Genomic DNA, 22842 nt, shown 5'->3' with positions numbered 1-22842 from the left:
GGTGAAGTGGAACAACAATATAACTCTTGCCTTTGACCTTTTCTACTCCATGGCAGTCACCATACTCAACAAAATGTATTAAAACATGCTTCAAGGTCTTTTATATACTCCCCATTCCACCAGCATGCTCCTCAAAAGTCAAGTTTAGTAAACTATCCCCAAAAGCAATATCTACTCTGACATTTCAGTCACTCCATCAGATAACAGCAGAGACTCAAGCTTCACTCAGATGCTGTTATCAAAGAGCCAAACCTTTTTCCCTCTGGTAAAAAATCAATAACTCACTAACAGCACAGGAGCCATTTTTCAGCAACGTGGAAAATGTTGCTGTGTTAATGATGTCATTAAATAGATTTGTGTGAGCTATGAATGAATGTTCGTTGTGGTGTTTTTTTTGTAGACCGTGTATTTAGAGCATACTACATGTGAATTAGAATGGAGGGATAAATTTACTTTTGATAAGTTATATAAAAAAAATACCAATGGCATTTGCAGGCAGTGGCTACCAATTGATGGCAGTATTGCGGTATGGAAAAGAGTACCTTACCACAGTAGATTGACCTAGACAAGGGTATCAATGGAGATATGTTACCGGGAAAGAGAACTGTAAGCAACCGCATAAAGTAGATGCTTTTTGGGTAACAGGTACTTATTGAATGCGGTGAAGTTCCCCTCGGTCCCTACTCCATTCTGGTCAGTAACTATCCGGGAGTGAACACCATCTTGGATAACATTGGTATTGTAAATCAGACCCTTAAAATGTGGGGTAAAACTAATAAAATTGTTTCTTAAATGGTGTGTTTTTAATGGGACTATTGAAGTGGAAGGTTACAAGAAGCAAACCTGATTTTGTTTTTTTAAATTTATTTTGGGATCAAACGTTTCTGCAATTGTCCAATTGAAATGCATTGTAGCAAAAACCTTGTTTTGAGGGTCACAAAAAAGACACATTAGCAATCATTTGTTGGTGGTGCCATACTAATTTAAGGAATTGTGATTTCTAATCTAATTTTGCCGCCTGGATAATGCGATACCACTGCTGGAATTTAATTAATCTTATTTGAGATAAAATGGTTTTCTGTCAGGATTTTCTCATGGACAGTACTGTTGGTGCTCCAAAAGCTAAAATGAGTAGACATTTAAAAAAAAGTCTTCTAGTCTTCTATGGTTAGTAAAACATGTACTACCAACAGCAGTAGGAGGTTGTCAGTTGATTCCTGCAGTTTCACCACAGAGTTCTAATGAACAACTAGAATGCTAACATACTATAATACATGGTATTCTGTAATTCCTGCATAAACGCCTGTCTAATTTCTTTAAAATTTGCGACTTGTGACACACCCAGTTGCAGATCACAAAGAAAGGACATGAGCTGGACTATTATAAGTTGTTACAGTTGAGTTCTGACATAACAATGCCTGCTGCCAGATACAGCAGCGGAGGTGAAAGGCAGTTAGGTCACGAAGCATAATTGAAGCAGCTGCTTAAAGCAACAAAAATAAAATGTTTTTCTTCTGCTCTATATTTTACCTTAGAATGAGAAGCAGAGAGAACAGGTTTATTTTTACACTCCTTACATAGTTAGAGAAAAGCTAGAAACGTTCTGCATGTTTCTACACATTCCGAGCTAATGCAGCTTTTTTTGTTGTTGTTAAACTTACTTCTATTGAACTGTTTCTAATATCTGCAACTAATAACTGCCAGGTTTTTGATGTTTAATTTTGCACTAGAGGTTTTGTTTTTCTTCATGTTTGTAAACATGTTTGCTCTTTCACATGAAAGAGCTGCGCACCAAGGTTTTAAGTGGTTTGTGGAAAACTGTGTGACCATGTATTATGTGGGATAAAGTACCCCCTGGTGTACATGATGACATTATTGCAAGTCACCTCTGGATTCCATAATCTTAGCAAGGAACTCTGCCTTCAACCTCGTTCTCTATATGGTTGTGGAACTCCTCGTGACTTGCAATAGCCCTTTAATGCACGGAAGGGGGTACTTTTTCCCTTTAGTCATGATAAAGTGAGGCACTCCTTAATGCCTTGTTGCTGTAATAGGAGCTGAAAAATATACATCCTATGGAGGAGACGGGAGCAAATGAAGAAATGTTTTTTTGCCGGCATAGCAATTATGGTTGGTGCTCTAGAACGCTAAAATGATACATTTTGTATAAATTCTTAAATATCTCTCGCATCCCTGTTAGAAAAAAGTATAGCATGCTGACAAAAACACGTACTTCTAACAGCAGCAGCAGGCTGTCAGGTTAGTTCTACTGTAGCCCCCCTGCAGTTCTAATGAACAACTAGTACAAACATGTTATACTCATGACAAATTAGATGCTATGTTGCTTAATAGGAGCTTTTGAATTTAAAGCTTGCCTATGTAGCAGGCTGAAGTAAATCAGCCTTGCTGTGTTAATGCAGATATGAAACCAGGTGGTTAAAAATCTAAGGGGGGTATAGATTTTTAGCCATTCATGAAATAATATTTTCTTTATCACTTGCGACCACCTTAATAAAAAAAAATATCATTTGGTAGACATAGGCTTGTAATCTCCCATTTATAATTCAATAGAGTTTAGAGGTGCAAGAAACTTTTTGCTGACTGATCTCTTTAAACTGAATCGACTTGTGCTCCTATTGGTAGTGAGACCCTTCAAATGAGTTGCTGTTTGGACATTGGTTCTCTTTCTTTACTTTTTACAATTTTCTTTTGTCAGTGTTGTCTCTCTCTGCACCAGTGTGCACTGGATTAAAATCATTTTTATTACGAGTTAAATAGAAGGAAATGATCAAAAACAGTGTGTGTGTGTGTGTATATATATATATTTATATATATTAGTGTTACACAGTATACCTCATCTAATTAGATATTGTAAATCCTAGTCAAATTTGTCATGGACTGCACAATACTTGGAGCTTTAAATACAGGATATGAACAAATGTAAAGGAATGTTTTCGTGAATTTGTTTATTTCAGTACCGTATAGCAGTAGAGATAAGAAACGTTTTCCTGTAGGTATTCAGGTTGCCTTACAGAAGAGTGAAATGATTCTACTGTCTTCTCCAACAGCATAAATCCCAGTACAGGCAGATTTTGTGAGTTAGGGGATCATTCCAGTTCTTAGAAATCCGTGAGCTGTTAAGGAATGAAGGCATAGTCATATGTGGGTTGATGCTGTAGTGAGGCTATCCTCAAAATGCATCATTTTGGTAGTTTATAGCTGTCTTACTTCCAGTTATTATTGATGCCTTTTTTTTCAGCCACAGTCATTGGGAGTGATTTTCACGCAATACACTTATAGATAGATGCCTGTCTTTGGATAAAAGTCATCCACGATACAATGATGTTGTCTGATACTTTTATTACAGTCACAGGAAACCATTTGTACATTCACATGTTCTGCTTTTGATTTGTTTTGATAGTGAATTCCCCTGTAATTGGGCTGCTGGCAAATGTGTGGTTTGTAAACAAGCTTGTGCATGCTTCTGTTGTGTGGAGTTGATGCATGGATATATTACCTGGATATGGAACTTTGGGTCTCATTACAATGGCAGTCGAACGAGCGTCTGACCGCCATTGCAGCGGGATGGATACCGGCCAACAAGTAGTCGGCTGTTCCACCCTCCATATTACGATGAGACCACCGTGTTGGAGGTCGGAAACATGCCTTTTACTATTGCGGCTTGTGCTGTGGGCTGAAAAAGGGCCGCAGCACAAGCAGCAGTAGTAAAAGGCATGTTTTTAAATATCCATCCATCCTGGCACACGGTGCATGGATGTTTGTGGGGTCACCACATGTGCCCCCCTGGCCACATAGCAGAGGCCCATAGGGGACAGGGGCCCTGCTAGAGGCCCCCAAATTACTTTCCGGCAGCCTTTCCATGGCGTTTGGACCACCATGAAGAGGCACCGCCTTTATTGTAGGGACTACAATCTGACCGCCGCCCTTACGTGCTGACCGATGGCCTGTCGGTGGCAGGCCACCTACATCCTAATGAGGCCCTTGGTATGTACGACAGTAGATGTGAGTAATGTAGTGTCAAGCAACAGGTTCCCATAAATTGTTGATAGTCAGTAGACGTTTTTATTGTTGTTGTGTGCATATTTATTGATTTTGTATACCCATTGATTGACTTTGTAATGTTTGTATTATGAATTTCAGAGTGCTCAGTTCTACAAAGTTACCACAGAGCAGTACCTGAAAGCTTCCAATGAAGTTGAAGCCAGATTCAAGTAAGAATTTCTGCTTTAGTTATACTTCAACAAGCAGAGCACAGGCTATCATTTGCATATGTATTTTAATAAAAAGTGTGTAAATATATAAATCTGTCTAGAAAATAACTATTTTCTTTTCAACAAAGAGATTTATCAGCAGCAAAGAGGAGTTGCCATGGGGGCTTGTTTTTCCCCAACCTATGCCTGTTTACATGTTGGGTGGTGGGAGGAGCATGTCCTCAGGGGCACCCATAAAATGATGTTTGACTCCAATGTAATAAGATTCTGAAGGTTTATAGATAACATATGCATGATTTGGAAGGGTACCCCGGAATCAGCTAATGTTTTTCTGAAAAATTTACAATTTACTGCTGACATTAGTAAATCTTCTGTCCAATTTTTGGTCGTTGAAATCTACATCAGTAATAATGAAATTCAAACTAGCCTACACAGAAAGAAAACGGCTGGGAATGCTATCCTTCATGCGAGCAGTGCCCACCCTGGTCACCTCATCAAAAGCATACCTTATGGAGAATTTTTACGTATGCGCAGAATCCGTAGTTCCAACATAGATTTAGAGAAATGTCAAGAAGAGGCCCAAAAAAGATTTCTTGCTCGTGGATACTGTTTTAATGAGTTAGAACAGGCCAGAATTAGGGCTAATAGTCATACGAGAGAGGAGTGTTTAAATACCACTGCTAAATCTAAAACTAAAGGTTTAAAGAACAATGGTGAGGATCCACAAGTAAGTCAAGGAGAGATCAGACTTATAACCACATTTAGTGTGGAGGAAAAGAAAGTTAGGGGGATCATAGATAAACACTGGCCTCTATCAAAGATTGATATAACTTTAGCCCCTCTTCTACCGGAGAAATCACTTATCACCTTTAGAAGAGCTCCCTCAATGAGAGATGCTCTGGTTAGATCTAATCCAGAGGTGATAAACTCTAGCAACTGGCTGTCTACTAAAACAGGTTTCCACAAGTGTATTTCGTGCAGGGCCTGTAAATTTGGCATAAATACTACAGAATATTGGAGTGCATTTGAGAGTAGCCCTGTCAAAATTCAAAATCTGTTTACGTGCCTCACTGATTATGCAGTATACGTATTGGAATGTACCTGCAAAATGAAGTATGTGGGAAGTACTAAACTGCAGGTATTCAATCGTATCCTGCAACATTTAAGAGCAATAGTCAATTCAGACGAAAGTTACCCGGTAGCACGTCATTTCAAATTGGTACATAATAAAAACCTGAATGACTTATGCTACTTCGTCATTGACTCTGTGAAAAAGAATCTGAGAGGCGGAAACAGAGAGAAGCAGTTAAGACAATTGGAATCTAAATATATCCTTTTGTTAGATATCAGAATTCTGAAGGGACTCAATACAGGAGAGGATCTCCATAAATTTCTGTAATTTCAAACTCCAATTCAAATTTCTGCTCTATGAATTTCAACCTAAGATAAGTGTCATCTCATCTGGTTACCATAGAGAGCTCCATTTGAGTTAATTCCAATCTTGCTCAGGGTACCCTCTTAGACCAATAATAATGGTACCAAATAATTATACATCAGAAAGTTTTCTTAGCATAAGTGCATTATTGTACTATATTTCCAACCTAGAAGTGGAAAAAGAGTCTATGGGGGCTTAGTTCTGTAAATTCTGATGAATGATTATTGAATTATGATATTTTTAAGTGGCTTTTGATTCACAATAACATTTTAGTCTAAATATTATAACAAACATTTTTGGAGTTTTTTTATTGTTTAGGAACTGAGAAATTGAAGCATCGATCAGTATATTGCTCACACACAATAATTTGTAAATGTTTATACTTACCATCACCTTTTTTTAGACAATTGGTATGTTGGATGTGATATGAATTTAATATCATTTTAGGGACGAATAATTTATTTGCACAAATTTTGCACATCACATGATTTTAGCACTAGCACTTTATTGGTTTTAAGGTTACTGCGTGAAGAGGAATTTTAATGTGGGCGAGATTCATATAATGTAGTATTGATTTAGCCACTTGGCTATAATTATGCTCTTGATTTAGGCTTCACAAGAAAAGCTTATTTATTAGCAAAATTGTTTTGTACATTATTAATACATATTTATATATTTTATATATATTTAACTATGACAAAATATTTATTTACAAAGTTATGTATATATTTATGAATCTAACATATACTTTCGCAATGGAAGTATCTTGTTTAGCTCTTTTTTCAACTGAACGCGACGTAACCAGAACATCCAATGTGTCACTATAAAACAATCATGTGTTTCACCGGAGGGTCATGTGATCAAGGCTGTGTGTTCACAGCCGAAACGCGACATGCTGACTTTGGAGTAATAAAAGCACGGAGAAACTTTATGGCACATCTTGTGGTCTGTACCTGTTGGTGTTGTGCAATCGACACAGGACTATTGGAATATATATATGTATATATAAATCTCCAATCGCCAATTCTTCAATTTCAAAGAATACTCCAGGACATCCAAGGCTGCTTCAATAAATTTAATAGCAAGATTAGCTCAAACACAGTCGCCTTTCGCCTTTCAGCTTTTTCACGGTATGGTGGTTGCTGCTATCAAGCCGATTTACATACACAGGGTAGTCAACATTAAGGAAGGACAAGTTTTCAAGTCTACACAATTTTCACATACTGCTGTGAGTGCCATGTTAGATTTTTATACTTCATTTTCAGGCAATACATTTAGCCTATCGAAATTGAAGTTAATACAGTATTAATTTATATTATTCATAAAATGATTAAGACCTGCATACACTTCCTGGTGGTGACCAGTATGTGTGTGTGTGTGTGTGTGTGTGTGTGTATATATATATATATATATATATATATATATATATATATATATATAATCCAAACAGGCTGTCTCCCACTTCCAGTCGGCGAGGAAGAAGCACACGGACACCAGCTCGTGCTTCAAGGTCTTTAATAAAAGTCAACACCCACACAGCACGCCATTACGCGTTTCGGCCACCAGATGGCCTTGATCACATGCAGTAACTGCCGCTTTTACTGGCCTTTATATTGAAAGAGCACTCTATGACCACGTGATACTTGTGATAATAAACATAGAAGAAATATACTGGTTTACAAGGCAAATGCAGAGAAAGATATAAGTACAAATACACTGATAATAATAGCAGCTGAGGTCGAAATCATGTACAGGCAATATAGGTTCCATAAAACTTGAGAACACACAGTTAGCTGTGCAAATACGCAAATTGTTAGTCTTTGAAGTGCAAAATATGCCTTTAAAGTGCGAAGAAATACAAAGTGCAAAATACGCAACAAAGGTGCAAAAAATGCAAACATGTACTATATAAATATGCACATAGCAGCTATATTGTGACCTGATTCATTCAAATACATAATACAAGGTCTAAATTCATTCCAACTATTCAACAGATGTTAAAAAAAGTGTGTCTACTGGAGGAATCGATACATGGGACCCTAAAATCCTTTACAGTACCTATGCCAATGTAAAAAATCCTAAAAACTGGTCAAAAAGTGAGGAAAGTGAAAATACTAATAAAATAGCTAGGCAAACGGGAAACAGGCGCACGGAGGAAGAAAAGGGGGGGGATTTAAGACCCTTATCGTGTTTATATTGTTTTTACCATATTGATGTCAGCAAACTTTATAGCCTTGCGAATAGTAAATCTAAAGTAATAATGTGTGGGTATGTCCAATAGGGCTGCTCGCAGCTAAATTGTAATTCACCAAAGGGATGAAAATAGCCTGTCTAGAGGATCCATCAGATCAGGAGAACTGGAACACCTCAACAATCAAGGAAGGGATTAGTGTTTTTTCTTTTTCTCTTTTTTCTTATTTTCCTTTCTTTTTTTCTTTTCCTTTCTTACTTCCTAAGACATACCCCTTTAGATTCGAAAGACACAGACTGAAACAAAAACAAAGAAGACAAAGGAGGAACAGTTGAATACAAACGGCCAGTCAAGAAATCTACTCTTGAATAAACATATTATAAATCACATTGATGAGGTTACAGATTAGGCAATTGGACTAATCTAACAGGTGTCATCGGTTAGAATGGTTTCTTATGCACTCATAACAAATCTTTAACAAGTATTAAAAGAATATTTTTAAGAATGTTTAAAACCTAGTGACACACTGCTACTCAAATAAAATTGTGTAAGTCCTCAGTGTTGTTCAACCCCATATATAATAACAGTATTGGCATTGTTCCTTTACAGTGGTGCACTACACATAAATAACAAGATGCAGAAACCCAATTACACTATCATTATTTACTCAAGTCTGTGGTATGAGAAACGTGAAAGTTAAAAAGATTATTCTTAACAATTTACATGTAGAAAGCAATCCTTAACATGTAGAGTATTAATAGTCTATCCCAAAATGTCTGATTGTGAACAGTTACTTGTAGCCTGGATCCAATTTACATCTCTAGGCGAGAGCTATCACGACCCATGTTTCCTCTGTATCACATCTATATCTAACAAAATTAACATGTTTTATTTTCACAAATAACTCAACCTGTCCAATATTTCTTGTATTCTGTGTTTTTACCCGTAACCCTCCTTTAGCAAATCATTACCCATGAATTTTAGTTTTTTTGTTAATGGTACATATTATTTCCTTGAAAGGGCAAATGATTGTTGTACATGTACTTAGCTGAGCCTGTGTGGACATATAACCTACTGTGGCCAACACCCTTGTGGGCATTACCCATCATGCACAGCTTTCGGCAATGTGCAGCGGGGATAAAGTGCTCACCTCACGTCCTCAGGTTTGTGTACAGGACCTAGCCTTCTGCCAAGACTTGCACCAATTCCTCAGGTAGCTGTGGTCCACAATGCATGACGTTTGACCGTACACCCAGCCCACATATCCACTGAGATTTTACACAGCTGTTACTTATGTGCAGTTGCTCTGTGGATTTTCTTTAAATTTATTTTTTATAACTTACTTTAGGATAGTGTGGTGAACCTATAGCTGTCACCTGCTCTTTGTGCTTTACTAATTTGCTTCAGATTCAGAGAGCAAACATTAACAAGCATTGGCATAGCCAATAGGTCTTGCTTTTGGGACCTTATGCGTGTTTAGCCATGCAACACTTGATGTTGTTGCACCAAGGATATTGTGCTGGATATCTAAACACTTATAAGGTCCCAAAGGCGAGACCTATTGATTATGCCAATGCTTGTTTACATTCCTTCTGGCAACCCAGCCTGATTCACTGAGGTGTCTGCTGCTTGTATTCTTGCATAGAACTGTAAAAATCAGTTTAATATAATTAAGATGTAAATAGGAGGGCTGCATCCTAGCTCCATAAACCAGCAAATCACTTCTTCGAGTCTCGGCTAAGCATTTTATCTGGTAGAGCTTCATAGGTTCAGTACCATGAAGATGGGTAATATATTTGTCAAGTGTCTCATTAAAACATTGGATGTCCCAGTAAGGCATCTGCATCAATGAATTTTGTTCCATCTAGGGAATGCATCATTAAATAAATAAAAGTTCCCATCTATGGCTGGGCGTCTTCAAAGTAAGAATGATGGTCATTTATTTGGCCTTCCCTAAATGGTTGGACTGACAGCTGTGGAACCGTGAGACCTGATTTCTGCCCCTACGTACTCTCTCGAACCGGCACCACACATGTCAAAGTTGGAAGCACATATTCTCAAAACGAGATCATAGTGCTATACATGGCACTCTGCGCCTCGAAGCACGGAGGACTGAGCGATTTACAAATACCCACCTCGGGCACTCCCGGTTTTACAATAGTTAAGCACTGCATGCTATGGTAAATATCCCTCTTCTCTGGTGATGCTAAGTGGTTTGAGGGAGGTCGTTGTGGGGGCAGGTTGGAGTTAGGGAGAAGAGGGAGATAAGAGATTGTAGGGAAAGGAGATGAACCGAAGAGACAAAGAGTGTGGACAATGCAGAGGCAATGGAGGGAAAATAATGCCAGATGAGAGAGTGTCAGATATGGGAGAAGTGACAGAGACAGGGGAGGAGGGGCCAATGCACAGGAGACAGCAAATGGACAAGAGGCACTTGGTCAGAGTGGGAGAAACATAGAAAACGATACAGAGGGTGCAGGAGAGAGAGTGGAAGGAGAAGTAACAAGTGGGATAGACTGAGAGAGGTGGCAATGTGGAGGGATGGGGAGAAGAGGCCGACAGAGCAGAATCCAATTGGGGATGGTAGCAAATGTTAACGGAGTTCAGCAGCGGCCTGTCAGATAAGGTGGGCGCTGACACCTGGACGAGCCCCGCACGCCGGAGGCTGATTAGCTCATCAACATGAAGGGCAGCGACCTCCCCCGAAGGGACATAAAAGGGCTTCCAGTCTCGCACGCTCCCTCCCGGGCTGTTCGGCTGTCGTGCGATCGCGCCGTGCAGAGGGGATACCATGTTAGCTTTGCGCAGGCAGCGGGAAGGTGAAACGGCGGTTTATGTGCCATATTGCACGGCTAAGTGTGTGCTGCGGTCATATTTTAAAAGCAAATCCACCTTTTAACAAAAAAAGGCTCTGGGGTCTCTGAGTTCATAAGTGGTGAGCACACCTTGATGCATACGTATTAATTTGACAATGCCCTTCAGTTTAGCAGCGTAGCAAAGGTCCCACGAGTACCAAGTTAATGCATTCACCAACGTTGCTCCGCATGAATAAGGCAACCATTTTTTGTGCAGTGGCCCTGGTTTCACTGCACCTGCTGCACGAATCTGGAGCATATATTTTTCAAAACGGTATTTAATAAAAGCACACATCTGGCTCAGGAGAAGTACTCATTGGCTATGTCCCTCTTAAATACAACCCAGGGGTGTCGTGTTTTGATACAGCCGCATGTCAGTGGTGCCAAGGGCCCTAATGGAAACACGGTAAACGGCCTCCCTGTCCCTAGTTTATAATAAAACACAATAATAGGGGTGTATCAGGCCACGGTGGCACTGTACCTGCTGCAGCAAAGATACGAACACCCCTGGAATAATGAGAGTTCGTTGAAAAGACAAAAACTAAACATGGACAGCTTAGACGCAAATACTAACCTCCCTTTGCAGTCAGGCACGCAGAGGTGGACTGAAAATGTCTCCCGCTGCATCCCAAGACCATACCGCAGCCTCTGACATCACAATGAAACGCACCTTCACTCATAATGTGTATCGGAACGGTGACACTGCGTGAAGGGCTGCGCAATACAATGGCCGGTGACATCAGTGTACATGTGGCACGTGATCGAGTTCAGTTCTCATTCAACACAAGTCCGCAATAGTGACCAGTCAGTCTCTATTTATGTAACGCACACTCCACTAAAGGATTTGCATATATTACTGAGGTTAGAAGAGAACTTCCGTCGCACATCTGAGGGAGAAAATTGCTAATTAGTACTATAGCTGTAGCACATGTAATCAGTTTCATTTCCCCATATTAGAGTGCTCTCCTTTAACAAAGTACAGTACAGTAGGGCTGTACAGCACCGTGATTTCCCACAAGCAATTGGCTGTCTGAGGAGAGGTAAAGGACACCTACCACACATTTGGGAAAATACGGGGGAAGAAAAAGAAAGAAAGAAACCAAAAAAGAACAAGACGTGCGGCCGCGACCGGGGGTTGTGTGAACGCGCAAAAGTGATCCGCAGCAGAAGTGAAAGTGATCGCGCTCCAGATGGTGCCTCGGGCGCTGAAAGCTGGCTGCTGCACGCGTGCACGCGCGCGTAACCGCAAACACTAGGCCAGAAAAAGCGCGTGGTAGCACTTTGAAAACCCCACTTTCTAAATGTCTCGCAGATCAGCGCATGCGCTGACTCAGGCGAGACCTAAAAATGGGGGCTCTGTGGATTTGCAGTCAGTCACAAACCCTGCGGCAAAACATTGTTGTTTATTTTCTTTTTTGAGGATAGTGTCCACCTTTCTGGGACCACTCTGTACATCTTCTCCTTGCAGATTCTTTGCATTGCAAAACAAACTGTCCCTTCATCCAATCACAAGTTTATTTCACAAATGTATTATCCTGGGATTGTCTGCAGATCCAGATCCCCAGAGAATATGAAGATAGACCATACAAATGTCTATAAGTTTAACTCGCCGAACAAACATCAAAAATCATAGCAAAGGATTTGCACAAATCGACGAAGGCGTACATTCTACACAACAATTTAGTCTCGTGACATGTTTGGTATAATTCCGTTTAGCAGTTTTTGCTGTAACAGTGACCAACATTCCTATGTGAGCTAAAATTGGGAACACTTCCTCCACCCACGTGAGTTCAGATGGATTTGAATGAAACTTGATATTTGAAACCTTAGCTGAATACATTAAATGTATTCCAGATTTCGTGCAGATTCATCAGACTGCACCATATTTATTAGTGAGTATAGCCTTAATACAGACAGCCTTCCTTATGACTGATGAATACATGGAAACACCATGGTGTTTTTACATCTTTTATTGACAAGCCAAGCTTTATTTAATCAGGTATAGATGTGTGGTTTTAAATGACCACCCTTGCTGTGGGAGTCTGGATCAATACACAAGGTGCAGATGTATTTATTTCCAATAGGTTAGCATCCAGGTTTAATTGAATGGTAAGAATGTGTGTGGATGAAGTCACACTAGAAGCTGTATACATATATTGGTAATACATGATGCATTTGGAATAAATGCACCGTTCTCTAAGTACCTTGAATCCAGAGGAAGACTATCCACAGTTTGCAGTATGAACTTGGTATTTTTCTTCATTGATGAAAACTATCAAGAACAAATGATGATCTCACCGCTTCCAAGCTTAGCTTTGATGAAGCTTTCTGGCGTACTGGCACATGTAAAGTTGAAGTAAAATCCGTGAAACTGACACAAAACACGTTCTGCTGTTAACAGAAAATAGACTTTTACAGCCATATACCAAAGTGTGTTTGAGACCATTCTCTTAGGGTTTTTAATTATAGACCTGCAGCAGATAAAGCTTATCATGTTTGGAACCATCGCTCAATCGAGACTTTGGTCCTTCCACAGAGTGTCATGGATCCTCAAGATGGTGCGCTTTTTGTGCCTAAAACCATACTCTTTATGTTGGTACTGTGATAAAGGGGATCTCACAACATTACCCTACATTATAATAAATTCTTTCAGTGATGAATTGGAAAAGCGTATGTCCAAAATGCTAGACACTAGCCTAGCACTCTGAGAGAATATGCTAGGGTTAAGAGCCTCAATCCTAGAAAGCAAGCAATAACCGAAAAATGTACTCGTCCTCAACCTATATGATAGCAATTGGAATGAAAATAAAGAGAATTGGAAATATGCAAGAAAAATATATTTACATACATGATGGGCTTCAGTTACTCCCCTGTCAGGGGGTGATAATATACCTTCAGCCGTGCAGCCACTGTGGAATCTAGTAGTAGATTTTTCACCACGTCCAGGCCTCTATGAAAGACATCTGCCTATTAAAGCCTTGATCACCAGAGACCCTCGCAAAATCTGACTATAAGATGCACCCCGGTGCTAGGGGAGTAGGTGTGCCATTAGGATTGTATCTCTTCTTATTGTCCTGTGCCCTTTCTAACTTGTATCTTTTTCCTTGCACTCTCTCTCTGCTCTTTGTTACAGCTGTATTATTGTCACACTGTCACTGGAACCAAGCTTTACCCTACTGAGCCCATAACTAGGATGAAACCGGTACTGGGTTGCTTGTGTTCCCAGTTCAGGGAAGACATGGCTTGGCATTTCTGTTCTGATTGGAGCAAGGTCAAGACTGATTTGCATATATCGGGGTCCAAACTGACACGGCATTGTCTGCAAAATAACAATGGATTGTGTTGCGGCCTGAGTAATTACCAGTTGCTGAGATTAATTCAAACATTCCATCCATCACTTTTTGGTTTTCTTTAATATTGTCTTCAAGGAGATCTATTACTCTTCCTAAGGAAGATAATATATCATTAGAAAAGATAACCTCTCTGTCATCATACATTTTTTTTGTTTTAGTGCAGTTTGTCTTTACTTATTAGTTTACCATTGCTGAATGTTTTCGTAAACTTTGTTGTATATGACATTAAAAAAAGAAGGCTATATAACATGTGAGGAGGAAATTGTCAGATTGGAGAAATGTCTTCCCTGAATTCTAGTTTATAATAACAAAAAACCTGACCCCATTTAAACCAGAACATGGAAGAGAAAATCTAATAGAACTGAACTACTAGTTAGTAGCAAAAGGAAAAAGAGAAGAGCCTTATTTTATCTTACTAACAATGTCAAAGAAATAAGCACAGATGATTCCTATATCAGACCATGAGATACATAAACACTTTAGACCACTAAACCACTTGCTAGGGATCAGATGGCCAAGGACAGAAGCCTTGGAAAGTTTATATGCACAACATCAATCACAATTTCCCTCATAAATCAAGACAAATCCAGTAACCGTGATTGTAAAGCAAACTGCTGGAAGGAGTTACACAATAAGCACTATTACTAGGTAGCCCTTTGTCACTAAAATTAAAAGTGTATGCAAATGGGTAATAAGGCAGAGCTAAGGGGAAGGGGAGAGTCACCTGGCTTAGGCCCTTATTATGAGTCTGGTGTCAATGGACCGCCAGACTCACAAAGGCGGTCTTTCAACCGCCCTTGTACAAACTAAGCTGTTTGGCTTCCCTGGGACCGCCACAACCACCAGGGAACTGCTGTTCCCTGGCAGTTGTCTGGCCTTCCTGAGGCTGAAATATGCTTGGTGTTGCATGCGCTGCAGGGATGAACAGAACCTCCCATTTCTCCATGGGAGCTTGTACTGTATTCTGTCCATCAACTGTTGTTTTTTCCGGTTTACGGCCGCAGCACAAGCTTCCTTAGAGGAATGAGAGTATGGTATGGTCGCATTGTAAGTAGTCGGTTGGTCCCGAGACCGTAGCGGTGTTGGTCAGAAGCAACTCCGACCGACATCGTAATCGAGACCTTAGTCATTTGTTTTATAAAATATGTAATTTTATTTACAAAAAAAATGTATATTTTGTCAGCAAATACTACATAGTTAATAGAAAATATTTTTTTAGTTTTTTATTCACAATATATTTACACAATTTTACAATTGCAATTTTTTTTATAAATTATATGTGATTAAAAATATTCAACATTTGTTATAAAAATTACAACTCTATATACCTTTTTAAAATAATTCTGATTAATCAAATTATATATAAAATGTTCCTTACCCTTATCCACTATAAACCAAACTCCTAAAAAGTTTTAATTTAAAAACCTTTATTAAATATGCATCTAAAAATGTACACTAATACATAACTTTTAAAATGCTTCCACCCTTATCCCCTATAAACCCAACATCCTGCTCCTAAAAAATATAATTGTACTAAATAAAAAAATTATAAACACTCTAAATTAGATAAAAAGATTCTTTTGACAAAAAAATACTAAGAAAATTATAAACTGTTAATAAAAATAAAAATACATCAATATATCAAACAACATCTAAAACAATATTTTTGACAACAGTGTCAAAGACAGCAATATTTAGGTGTCACAATATTTAGGTGTCACAATATTTATGTTACACAATATTTTTTCTTTGATATTTTGTGCAGATACCCCTCAGGCCATTGCCGTCCAGCAGAAAACTGGAGTTGTCACATTAGATCCCTAAATCATGTTCTGGTGGATCTGCCAGCTAGGCGTAGTTACCACAGAAAAAGGCAGATACTTCCCTTTCTCCATGTGTCCCTCTTAAAATAATCTATATTTAGGTTTAGACAACCAGCATAAAGAGACTGACACTGCACCCAGAGTCTCATAAAGATGTACCACAATTCTGGATAGTAGAATTGTGAAAGTCTGCCTCTACCCGCAATGGAAAGCATTTGGGAAGGGGAGAATGCGTTGGTAGGTGAGGGGAATTGAAAGAGAAGGGCATCACCCCCTTCAAGTTCTCCAAGAAAGATTGAACCCTTTACTCACCTGAAAATGCATCTATATAGAAACAAGAACACCATCATGTGGGGTCACCAGAAGTGTGTTATATATGGTCTTTATTACAGCTTGAATTACTCTACCTTCCTTCATACAGATTCAGCTCCATTGGATAGCAAAAGAGGCACCATCAGAATCTCATGTTGGAGCGAAGTGTATCGTATTTAAGACCTTTCAGTACCGCCTGACTACTATGCAGCCTTGTTTAATTTATAAAGTGCTCTGCCGCCACTAAAGTTTTCTGACTGTCACAGAACAGGAGATCCTGATCAGAACAATAGATTCAGGTCAGAATTTCTTGCATAAATAGCCAAGTATTTGATTGTGGAAGGTCTAATGCTTTGACTACTTACGTAGTAAATCAAGAATATAATTCCATAGGATGGCCACTTAAACCACAAATGGCCATCCGCTCACTCAGAATTTATGAATGCATTGGGCCTTCTGCTGGATGGAAATTGCATCCCCTATTTTATTCCTCCCTCTTGCTCATTCATGACCAATCGTCATTCAACTTACCAAGAACGATCTTAGATGCATGTATTTGTTTTTTGGAATGTATAAAGCAAATTTGTTAAAAGGGTCCAGTGAACTGACTGGTATAGCCACAACTACAACATTACTATCTGCTAGTCTGTAAACCTATCACATTATATCTGACAACCTCTGAGTTTTGTGACATCACACAGAACTCAGTGATATAATGAACCTTCTCTATAGGTCGATGCAAATGAATTGTACAGTTAGAGATGCTTTAGGAGAGAGAAAATACATAGATGGCTTATAAAGCTGAAACTATCCCAAGTGCGATATGGAAATTGGGTCATTAAGTACAAGTAAATATTACTGTTTTAATAATCTATAACTCTGCAACAAAGAACGAAAATTGTGTTTAAAATTAGTAGAGGTTGAATTAATTTGTTTTATAATGAAACCTTTACTGAAACTTCTGAGGTCTCTGGTAACTCTCTGGAAGAGATCTCTTGGGATCCTGAAATCTACAAATAACACACAATCATTCTTACAACATTTGAAAGTACTCCACATCACTAGTAAAAAAGCAGAGAGTTGTATTATGGAAGGGGCCGATTACACCGTTTAACAAACAGCTATTTTAAATGGCCTTAATATGTGAAATATTTTATAAACTAAGGAATGTGAAAAGTAAAGACAAGTTATTTTAAGGTGATATAATAAAGTGCATAGCGGCAGCAATGAGTTAAATATCAGCTTATAAATTTGTTCTGAAAATCGTCATTGGTGGGTGTATAAACCGATGTAGGAATGCAAACACCTTCCTGCCACTGTGCAGAGGGGATTAAATGGAAATGTTCTGCAGGGCCAGTGTCTGTGGAGAAAGCAGATGTGATCGTGCTCAAAAGGATATAGTCAATCTTGTGCTGGGTTGTTCAGTGGAGCAGCGGGAATACATGTTCTATCCATGCACAGTAGTTGCAGCAACGACAGCAGTATATTAAGCTAGAACAAATAATGTATTCATTTAGTCAGACACTGATTTTCATTTAAGAGAAACGGGTATTGACTATCGTGAGCCACAAGAAGCTGAGCTTGAATGGGACTCATACATCTGATACCCTCTGAAGAGTCAACAAGATTATGAATTTAAAAAAAAGCAAAATGGATAAAATGTTCCCAGAATAGTGCAAACAAAAATAAATGTACTCTTAAAATGAATTGCCACCTTGAACAAGGAATTCTAGGACTGCATTTGTAAGCCATTCTTTTTCAATTTAAGCAATTCAGGAATTCAATACGGAAAATCATTGAGTAAGTGTTAATTTGACTGTGTAATTAGGCTTTGCTACCATTTTTTGGTCTAATTGTGTTATGTATTCCCGTGTAGTCGTATTTCTTTATATTGATATTCTGTCCTGCCCTCCTGATAATGATTTTTTTCGCAGCTACTGTATTTCACAATAAGAGGTCACGGCCTAAAGTGCATTTTGATAGACTGCCCATAACCACTGCATAATATACCAGAATGGGACGGTGATCTATGGCGGCACATCAGAGTGTGATGCTGCTTTCTTTTAATGGTGAACATTAAAAGCACTTTTGCGCAGGGCTTCTTTACTTACTCTTTATATTAATACAGGTTTTTAAATCTCCCATTCCACTTGTCCTTGAGAATGAAAAGCGGCTGCACTATCACGTGCCTTTATGTAGTTGTCGTATTTCCTATGGGAATCCAAGGGTTCAATAGGGAGAATAAAATTGATGAACCAAAGTGGTTGTTCTTCGACCGTGGTGTATACATTTGTTTCCTCGTGTAGTGTTCCTCTGCCACTTTCCTTCAGCATGCGCTTTTATTAAATTTGAGTTCAGAAGGATTCCATTAGCAGTCCTCCCCGTACAGTTATAGTGCAGCTTGCCTCCGCGCCAAGAACATCTCTTGTTTTCCTCATTAGCGGGCATGTGTTCTTTGGGAATCCTCAAATGGTGTCTCCTACTTTTTGGTTCCCTTCCATTCAAATGCGGGCATGAAAACACAGCAACTCGATGGTGCGAGTTACCAAATCATTCAATCTTGATATAATGAAGTCACCAAAAATTGTTCAAGGATATTCTAGGTTTTTATGACGTCTGGATGTGGAAGGGCATCTAAATTTAGGGTGTAGGGGTCGAGGTGTACATATCATTCTGACATATAGCTAATTAATGGCTACTACGTTGCATGAGCATGCAGTGCTTGAAATCCCCCGGTTTCTAGAGACTTAAAATGGTGTGTCATTGATGAAAGTAGACTTCTCAGCTTCAGTGATTTAAAGCATGCTCTTAGTGTAATATCATAATCTAGATGTGGTGTCACTTTAAATGTGTTCAACAGTCGTTCCACCCTATGTTTACTTCGCATGATATATATAGTGCAGAAAATTGCCTTTCACCATTTGAAACCCCTCTTTAAATTGTGCACGAAGATTGTCTTAGTGAATATGTATATGCAAGCAAATCTAAGTTTGGATTGGGTAGGGTGGGGTTGGGTTGTGTGCGTAGTAAGTATCAAGGGCACTAGAGTTTGGCCATTATAAGGGGTGACGCTCTGGCTATTGCTCCTCCCTGTTGTCAGTGCATTAGTATTACATGGTGATCTAAACCTCCATAGACATTGCTGATGTGAAACTTCTGTTCTTTACTCAAGAAAAGTGCAGTTCCTTGCGGGCAGCCACTCACCAACACACAAAATCCCCCTTCTCAAAAACTACATTTTGGTTCCTTTAATCAAACCTCTTTTTACTCCTTATTTGACTTTTCTTAATTCTATTACTAGCTAGCTCAATATAATGTGCCATGATGACTCTTCCATAATTTAGTTTTGGTAGATTATTCAACCAAACTGGCCTTAACAAATCCTGAGTACCCCTGACTCTCAACGCAGGAAAAGGTGCAATATCAGTCACACTATGAGAAGTATTGTGATATCACCAGAGCATGGCACGCACAACATCTTCAATCACAGCTCCTCTCACACAATCAGCAACCGTTCTGTTGGCTCTTTCAACTTGACCATTTCCTTCGGATGGCAAAGACTGCACTTCTTGTGTCTGAATCCAGCTTTTTTAAAAACTCATCCATTTCTAATGAAAATGTCTGTGATTTCAGATCCTTAATCCGTTAATAAGGGTAACATTATCTTGCCGACCTGAAATATCTCTATTGGGACCCTGGACACAGGTAGATCGTATTCATGGATTCTGACACAATGTACTGAATTATTATCAGATTCTTGTGCTGACCCTGTATTCATATCATTAGTCACCTCCTGCCCTTGTACTCTTACACAAAGTAACACTTTATTCATTTCTTCAGACAAACTGTGGTCACAATCTTCTGTTACTAAGTGAACTTTCCCTCTCCTTGCACTTAAATGCCCCATTCTGCCAAAATGCCGTTACACAACACTTTTTACACTCCTTGGTTAGAGCTGGACACTGCTTGGAAGAAGCTATGTGGAACTTGGATCCACACCGAAAACAAATATTGACAGAATTTAAGGGTCTCTTTTTTCCCCAACACTTTAGGTCTATCTGCTGCCTTGTTTACATGAGATCTGTTAACTTTAACAAACAATACTGTGCCATCAGATTTATTGAGCTCTGTAGCTGAAACCATCAAATCCTGAATATCATTTGCTGTTTCTACAGCCTCATCTAAAGGTGGGTTTTTACACGTAAATAACCTCTCCTGAATCTATTTATTGAAACACCTGGTAACTAGTTGGTCTCTGATCAAATGATCCGTAAAGTTCCCGAATTCACACTTGGCTGCTAGAACACGTAAAGAAGCTACACACATGTAAATGGACTCCGTGGCCGTCTGTTCCCCGGAAAAAAATACGTGTGCCTCCTCACAACCAAATTTGGCGGTTTAAAAAAGTGCTTTTCTAGTCTTTTGACTGTCTCCTCATATTCATCTAGTTCTCCATCATCTTCTGGTGTATAAGTGGACAGATGCACAAATATTTCTTGCCCTTCCAAGCCCAATGAGTGTTCCAGCAACCATCTTCTCCTATACGGTTTAAACTTAAACCCATCTATTGCCCCCAGATATGCATTAAATGGACGGAACCACTCTTTCCAAGGAATAGTGGGCTCCTTGGGCAAATAAAAATGGTGGAGGAGGATTAATGGCTTCCTTTAAAATATATTTTATTTACGTCAAGGGTGTGCTAGTCACCAACCACGTCCCGGCACAAGTTGTCACCTGGATAGATGTACAATTGCACTTTGGTAACGTATGCCATAAATGTATATTTGTAGATCAATGGTGTGCCTTGCGTGTCACCGGATCACTTCCGAGCAAAAGCTGCACAAAGTAGTCACCTGAAATTATGCAAAAATGCACCAAACAGGTGATGTAAGTTACTGTGTGCCTGTCAACGTGGTTTACCCCTAAAACGAACTGCACATGGGGCTTAACAGGCTGGAAATTAATATTCGCTCATCCTTAGATGGGTAACATATGTCACAAACGTGTATTTGTAGATCCAGGGTGTGCTAGTCAGCGAAATACTTCCCTCCACAAGCTGTGCAAATAGTTACCTGAAATGAGGCACACGTGCACCAAACAGGTAATGTAGGTTAATGATGTGCCTGTCACCGTTGTTTACCCCCAGAACGAACTGCACATGGGACTAAACAGGCTGAAAATGTACTGGTCGCTCATCTGCATCAAATACAGCTCATCTGACACCAAATAGTTAATGCAGCAACCTCTTCCGTAATGTGCCTTCAGAGGAATGTGTTCCTCCCAAATTACCTAAGATGGCTGCCGTACGGTGCTTATGGTCAGTTTTTTTTTTTTTTTTTTTTTTACAGTAGATGGTCTGATTTTGTAATGCCTGACCGCCGTGGAGAAAAAGGACAGGCAAATTAAGATGGCTGCCACACGTGCATAATAGCATGTAACGATCCCGAAAACATGCTCATGGATTCACATACAGTAGCCAAATGGTCACAGAAATGACAAATCCCACACAGCGCTTATGTAGCCGCCCGCAAAGGAAATGAAATGCGACCTGATCCTGGTACCGCCACGCTACACCAACACTTCAGTAGGTGTCCACACCAACTACGTTACGTAGGCTCATTTTCCAAATCATCGCCAGTATTACATGATCATATAAACCTCCATAGACGTTGCTGAGGTGAAACTTCTGTTTATTCAAGAGAAGATCAGAGCCTTGCGGGCAGCCGCTCACCAAAGCATCCAGCCCATAGGCACCTCCAACCATCCACTCCCACCCAACATTCCAACCAAATGTATGCCCGACGCTGGGTAGAGGTGCCACGAGCTGTACCATCCGCGAGCTGACTCCCCTGTCACATTGCAAGTACACATATATTGGATATAACAATTGGGTACTGAAGCAGTGATCCCTTGAAAGCTTGTTATAGTAGCTCCGTTTTCAGGTGTCTTCTGCAGAGCAGGTGATTTGGTTGCACTTTTAAGCATTGTTCGTACATGCATATGCCGACGTATCCCACTTGTAGCTGTTTTGTTGTATTATTTGTGTTTTGGGTGAACAGCAGTTTCTCGTAAGTAGGATATCTTGCTTTTGCAGATACCCATGTCTCTTACTCTAGAACACCGTTGTGTATAGTGTAGAAAACCTAACCGACTCTCTACTAGGAGACACCATAATACTTTAAGTCTTCTTTCTTGTGCTTTATCATTTTCAGCCATCGACTACAAAGGTGTCTGCATACGCCACTGGCAGATATTTACTCCAGTGTATGCCTACAGCATGGGCAAACAGTCAGTTTTCTTTGGAATTTGTGACTCATGCTTTGCTCTTTGTTTCTTTTGATGACCCAGACGTGAGTCCTGTGCACGCTGTCACAGGCCTGAAGCGGTTTCTCATGGACTAGGCCTATGTAGGCTGAAACATGCTCTGGTGATCTCATCTGTCTATCTTACGAACGACGTGTCATGATTTGTAGTTCAAATGAAACAAGGATGTGATGTGTTTTAAGGCATTAATGAAAGAAGGAAGGTTGATTAGGGATGCTAGGGCAGCCAATGCATTGTCACCCTGGAATATGTCATTGTTTTCAGGATGGCTGACTTAGACTACATTGCCCTGGTTCAGGCATGTCATGTTTAGGTCT

The 22842-nt window shown here is 39.5% G+C and overlaps 1 protein-coding gene across 1 annotated transcript in view; it reads left to right on the top strand.

The window, feature by feature from the left end:
* The window catches only part of CHCHD3 (coiled-coil-helix-coiled-coil-helix domain containing 3), an 878604-nt gene that overhangs the window by 675676 nt on the left and 180086 nt on the right, over positions 1–22842 (top strand). The window contains exon 6 of the mRNA XM_085653592.1: positions 4162–4232. Within this exon, the coding sequence (XP_085509718.1) occupies positions 4162–4232 (71 nt within the window). The remainder of the gene's footprint in view (positions 1–4161; positions 4233–22842) is intronic.

Source organism: Triturus cristatus, chromosome 4_1 (assembly GCF_964204655.1).
Source record: "Triturus cristatus chromosome 4_1, aTriCri1.1, whole genome shotgun sequence".
Lineage (NCBI taxonomy): Eukaryota > Metazoa > Chordata > Amphibia > Caudata > Salamandridae > Triturus > Triturus cristatus.
This window is presented reverse-complemented; position numbering and strand designations above follow the sequence as displayed.